Raw genomic sequence first — 6257 nt, forward strand, 5'->3', positions numbered from 1 at the left:
CTCTCTGAATTGTTGTTGAGGAGTTACTGTCGCAAACCCTGACACTTGTTGGCAGAATGTATGCGTGCCATGTATTTTACTGTAGCAATGGACGCAGCGGTTGTAGGATGATAACTCTATTGTTCCTCTCTCTGAACTGTTTGTGAGGAATTACTGTCGCAAATCCTGATGAAGAGGGCCGCAAAGTCGTTTTGGCTACTTTGGTGCATGTGTTTGACCCTGTATTTTCCGCCTGTTCTCGCGAGGCATCCAGAGGCTATCAGGTTTCAGGAGCAACGAGTTACGGCGTGCATTTTGATGTCCTCCGCCAGGTGATTTTGTAGAGCTTTAGTCATGTTAAAATTAAAGCTTTTGGTCCGAGGTGGACAGTCTCTGTAGATAGGTGACAATAGTAGTTGCTGCTTGCTTGCTGTCGATGGTCGAGCAGACAGCAGGAGGTCCAATCCCTTAGGGTAGCTAAGCATTTTACTGTTCTTTTTACAGGGCTATCCTTAAAACTTGGACATAGGGATAAATAGACTCGGTAGCAGAGGTCACCGGTGTGCAGCAGTAGCAGGGGTTGAGTGCTCACGGAAGTTTACACAGGTTCATCGGTTACATTTTTGCTACATCAGAGTGGATGGCGCATCACCTCAATGCAGCTCCGCTTGAAGGATGACTCCACAACGCTTGGCTTCCGAAGGCATGTCTTGTGGAAACCATTTTGAACCAGTTATCCGCGGAAAACTTTTCTGTCGACGATATTGTCGCCCCAGGCTGAGAAGCGTGCATTTTTGTACAAGGGAATATAGGGACGCTGGCTATGTGCGTGGTGCTCAGTTCCATATTGCATCTGTTTGCTTGCTGATGATCGACAGTCTCTGACAGGCGGAAAGATCTTCTGTCGACGATTTTGTCGCCCCAGGCTGATGCGAACGGTGATGCGTGCATATTAAAATGTTGGGTAAGGTGTGGCTCTGCTAGGTGCCGTTACGTGGCGCGTTCACATTGGTGCTTTTTCCTTCCTGCGTGGCCCACCTTCATCTGCGCAAGAAACTCAGTCCATGCGCCTTGTCCATGTGGCGCACTGACCCTTTCCTCTTGCAACACTGCCAACACCAGCATATTCGCGGCAGCAAGCTTGGCCTACCCATATCTTGCTGTCGATGACTGCTGTGTCAATTCGAAAGCGTATCCGTCTCGCCTGAAGGATGACTCCACAACGCTTGGCTTCCGAAGGCATGTCTTGTGGAAACCATTTTGAACCAGTTATCCCTGTCTGATGGCGTTGCTGATTACCCTGTTTCCACATATCGCAGTTTATCAGCGCTTCTCGGAGCTGCTGCTCTCCGGTTGCGTTAAACTAGCTGCAAATACTTCAAACGCGGGAGCGATACGATTTTCCCTGCGGCAAGCACAACGTAGCAGTTTGTCGCTTCTGCCTCTTTAGACGTGAAATGTAAGCAGACTGTGTGAGGTTTGTGATCGAATTGTTCTGTTTGTTTTCCTGACAGAATGAAGCTGCATGGCATGGCGGAATGATGTAATGACGCAATATGCCGTTGCGCATGCCTCCTCTGTGATGGATTTGCTACTTCTATACGGATTGTCTGTGACGATCAAAACTCAAATCACCATCTTTCGACTGAGGGCAGGCATTGGATTAGACACGTGTATAGGGGGCAGCTACGAGCGGTGGACGTTATGGTATAGATAAAACAGCTCGATGTTGTGTTATATGTGCGAAGTCATCATGCTTGGGACTCCTTGAGGATGAGCCACTCGCTCATGGGAATCTCGCTGATTTCCGTGATGAGCAAACTGCGAACGCATCCCTTATCGCACTGAATGAAAAGGGGTTCAATGTACTAGTTTTGGTTTTTCGGCGTTTCCGATGACGACATCACAATCCATGTCCTATGAATCAATTCTTGATTAATCGCATTGCTGAAACAGAGGTTGGCCAAATCGTGAGAATGACCAGCGTGCAAGTGTGCGTCTATGCGAGGTGGACGACGCAAGCAGGGTATCTGCGTGGCTTGGTGGGGTAGAAGGCACTGCCTAACTTCTAAGCCACGTTAAAACAACTGCTGAGAGCCATGCAGGCGTGGTGCTTACGAACGAGCCTGCAGAGTACCTGTCGGCGTTCGGCTAGACCCATTTCACCTTACATCAACTATCTGGCAATGGCCCTTTAAGCGCTTCCAACGAAAAGGATGATAACTCTTTTGTTCCTCTCTCTGAATTGTTGTTGAGGAGTTACTGTCGCAAACCCTGACACTTGTTGGCAGAATGTATGCGTGCCATGTATTTTACTGTAGCAATGGACGACAAGAGGTCTCGCTAAGTGTGGCCTTTGTCCTGAGAGGTGTGGCCGTTCTTTTTTGGCAAAAACCTACTCAGCTTTGGAATAACGCGCGTCACTTTTGGGACGAAACGAGTTGGCTCAGATCCCTTGTTATTACTGTTGTTACTACTGGGAATCGCAGGTGTTTCCTTCGGCGCGGGTTCGTGAGCCTTCGGCTGAGGGGGTTCCTCCGTATGCTTTTCCGTTTCCTGGCCTTCTTCGAAAATCTTTTCACACTCTCGTTCAAGACGTGAGCACTCTTGCCTGCACAGCGGTAGCAGCATCATCCAACAGTCTGCCCAGCTGCGCGAATCTGGCACTGTCAACATCATCTGCGTGCGTTCACAGTACCGTTGCTCAACGGTAGGAAAAGCAGAGGCTGGAATACATCTACGTATACATATGCATACAAAATTAGGTGCATGCATCTACCTGTATATATATGTATATATATACCAAATTAGGTGGGAGGTTTCCTGGGTAGTGAGGAGTGCCGCTACCCCTGGGTTAACGGGAAGGAAATAGGAGGCGACGGTTGCATTGGCTTACAATAGGAACTCCAACTTCTTATTCGTTTCTGCACTCAGCGCCTCCGCGTGATTGGCGTGGACGCAGGCCTGGGCGACAACAAGAAACACACGCTTACACACTCAACACAACCTACAGGACGCAAATCGACGCAACTCGAGTACGGGAAGCTAGCACAAGTGATACAGGCGTGGGAATCTACCACAATGAGGTGCCCTGGTCAATGGAGTCTGCATTAGCTGCAGTACATAAGTCAACTGAAGATGAGAATGGCGAGGTCAGCTAACACTTGCATCTGCATAGCTGGCTTAGGCAAGCCCTTGGAATATTCCGATACGCGTTCCCTGTCTGCTTGATAACTTGCAATTTCCGTTGTACGGGCAACTGCAGTGAACTGATGCGGTGTTCTTGCAGACAAGCAATGGACGTTCCATGTGAACCTCACCCCCTTATAGAAGAATGCATTAGGTGCCTGCTAAGATTAAAAAACCGCTAGGTATTACATTGCACTCGTGTTTGCAAGGCTTAAACCTGTGGTAAGGTAACAAAATAGCCGCTAGCAACCAGTACTCGAGCACTTCGGAGCTGAAACTGCATCGGTTTTTAAAGGTCTTCAAGTTAGCATAAAATTCAGTGCTTTAGTGGAGGGGCAGTGCCTTTTCATACGAGGGTGGCTAGATCAGCTGCCAGCACGAGGGGGTCCCGTTCATCTTCATCCCGCCACTTTGTTGGAGCACCAGAAACCTCTACGCGCTGTGCTAATGATTCTGCCCCCTCCATTTGTCTGCCAAATGAGCGTTTTCGTACTACAGGTGAGATATTCCTTCAGCGCTCCTGAATCACCCCAGCTGAAGGACGCCTTCGCTTGCGCGGAATACGTTATGTTCAGACACGCTAAAGAGAGCCCGGGGCATTCACCTTGACTGCGCAAAGTCGAAATATCAACGACAAGAGGTTCGCCAATTGTTGAATGCGTCTGCTTGTCAAGGACAGTGCCCCCGCTGGTCTTGCTCGCACTGTTCTGGGGTTGAACGAAGACGGAAAATAAAAGAGCGCATTGTTTTTTTCGATTAAAGGGCAGCTTCACATGGAATGTGAATTCTGATGCTTAGTTGAGACGTATGGTGTGTGTGGTGCGTTTGCTTGAGTTCTCCCTCGATGCCATGAAAAAAAGCGCTCCCTCATCGGTGAAATGAAGCAGAATGAAAGTGCCGCTAAGCTGAGAAGTCAACCCATTGCGAAAATTTTGGCTAGAGCTATATTCTTCCTGTTGAAAATAGACGACGATCTTTCTTTCGCGTTTGTTCGGACCCCTTGTACATCGACGTTGACCAGCCGAACTGTTGGAGACCGCACTGAAACTGGTTCTACTGAATATTATCTGCCTGCCACTGCTTCCAAGAAATATAAAAGTAATTTTAATTTATTTCAGCCATTATATGAAAGGAGTTAATATCTCATCGTCCTATTCATCTTCATGTGGCGCTGCGAAGCTGGTGGTTTTCCGGAGGCAGCCATCGATTGGCTGCGTGTCCGCCCACATGCAGACTGCACGCTCTCAACTTTCCCTTTGCTTATTGCGCCCTTGATCATCGTTGCTTAATTAATTTCATTGTTTTAGTCTCCTAATCTCCTTCAGGTATTCTGCTTCAGCGATTTCTCCCGGCTCTTCTGCCTACCGTGGTCACAAGCCTACGGACGCTGCAAAACGTCAGATATTCCATGGATTCTTTTTGTTAGAGATGCCTTCTTTGAAGGAGTGTCTGTATTAATATAAGCCCCTCAATGATCGTCAAAGCCTAGTAATTACTTGCACGGCCGCCTGCATTGTCTAGACCGTCGTCATCATGGTTGCATCACTGCGTTTTTGGCTACTTTCCTGCATCTTTCTCCTCTTCAAGCCCTCTAATGGTCAGCCGTAGCCTCATAAACCCCTTTGCAATCTCTTCTGTGTGAGCAAGAGCTCCTTCATGCTTAGTTGGTGATGATGATGCCGGAATAAGTTTGTGTGGTTATAAGGGTTCGCCGCCTAGAATCGAAAACATGTACTATGCATACAGCTTTGTGTATAATGTGTGGGTTATGACGTCAGGCTTGTCCCATCAGGGCAGAGCAACTGCAGATATTCTCATTGATGGCGTCAGCGTTCCGCCGCCACCCCCGGGCACCAATCCTCTCGTTGCCTGGGTACACATGAAAAATGGAGGTAGCAGTGAGGTGCCTGCTGCCTCTTCGGAAGGTTCGCCAACTCAGCAGGCCGCTGGCACTCAGAACGAAAATTCGCAACAAGGCGAACAGCCTACAACTACAGACGCAAACCCCTTTTCTGCTTTGCAGGTCAGTGCCTGACCAACACACGAGTTTCAGCATGGTCTCAGCAACCGTCATTTGATGTAAGAAACTTTTAAACTGTGTGTACCTTGTGCGGTGTTCTTCTCTGCAGACTTCACAGGAAAAAGAAGCGGAAGAATGCTCTTGCGTCTTCATGGTAAGACACACTGCCGGAAGCAGTGTGGGTGCAAAACAACAAGCAGTAGCAGTAGAACCAGGACGGCTGCTAGCAGCTTGAACGGCTGAGAAGAAATTTTGGAGGCCGTGTGCGTGCATATAGGGTTTCAATATATGCGGGGGAAATGAGTTACTGTACTTTTTCTCAGGGCGCTTGTCTTTACAAAGGAGCCTGCCTTTGGATTGCCGGCAGCTTGTCTTTCGCAGTCCTTTTATTCTTGTTCTTCGTAGCCTGGGGACTGCAGTGGATAGTGGCAATTCCTGCAGAGTAAGAAACTCCACAATATAACCTCTGAAAGAATCACCAAGAAGAGCCCTAGAGTAGACATCCAAACACACCTCAAGCTTTACCCCATAACGATATAGTTTACTTTGGCTTTTGTCATTTTACGTTAGACAGACAAAACTCTAGCACGACCCCTAAGTTAAATTCTATTCCGTAAACGCTAAAATCAATCCCTAGTACAAGCCTTAAGATAGAAGACACGGTAAGCTTGAGTCCCAGTGCTTGCATCACAGTAAGCAATCGAGCGAACCGGTCGATGAACTCTTCGACATTCTCTGACTTTTCGACCCAGTAGGCGTTGACCAGTTTTATTTTAGCCGCATCCCTTCTGCTGTGTAGTTGTGTGTACGGTTTCGGGAGGTCAAAGAGAATGCAGCAAAATCACTAACTCGCATATTTGTTTCTTCTGCTGTTCCGATCTTATGTTATCCTACAGATGGATCCTCGCCAAGAAGCCCATTCGCGAAGGCAAAGTGAAAAGCTCTTCTTCTCAATCCACTAACTCTGCACCACTTCTGCAGGACTAGGTCCTTCTCATTCATGCGTCCATATGTTCATACCATTACAGCATGTATATATATATACATATATATATATATATATATATAT

At 47.7% G+C, this 6257-nt stretch overlaps 2 protein-coding genes across 2 annotated transcripts; one reads left to right on the top strand and one right to left on the bottom strand.

Annotated features, from left to right (window-relative positions):
• Positions 1-2322: 2322 nt before the first annotated feature.
• Positions 2323-3634, bottom strand: EAH_00016200 (hypothetical protein, conserved; the record flags this gene model as incomplete). Its single annotated transcript, XM_013397832.1, has 3 exons — positions 2323-2590; positions 2876-2943; positions 3521-3634. 3 exons carry the CDS (start codon positions 3632-3634, stop codon positions 2323-2325), a joined length of 450 nt encoding a protein of 149 aa, XP_013253286.1.
• Positions 3635-4701: 1067 nt separating this feature from the next.
• EAH_00016210 (hypothetical protein, conserved) lies at positions 4702-6175 on the top strand (the record flags this gene model as incomplete). Its single annotated transcript, XM_013397833.1, has 5 exons — positions 4702-4765; positions 4947-5191; positions 5298-5342; positions 5512-5630; positions 6085-6175. The coding sequence occupies 5 exons, from the start codon at positions 4702-4704 to the stop codon at positions 6173-6175; spliced, it is 564 nt and encodes a 187-aa protein (XP_013253287.1).
• Between the last annotated feature and the right edge of the window lie 82 nt (positions 6176-6257).

This window comes from Eimeria acervulina, genomic scaffold (genome assembly GCF_000499425.1).
Source record: "Eimeria acervulina Houghton genomic scaffold, Eah_scaff101, whole genome shotgun sequence".
Taxonomy (NCBI): domain Eukaryota; phylum Apicomplexa; class Conoidasida; order Eucoccidiorida; family Eimeriidae; genus Eimeria; species Eimeria acervulina.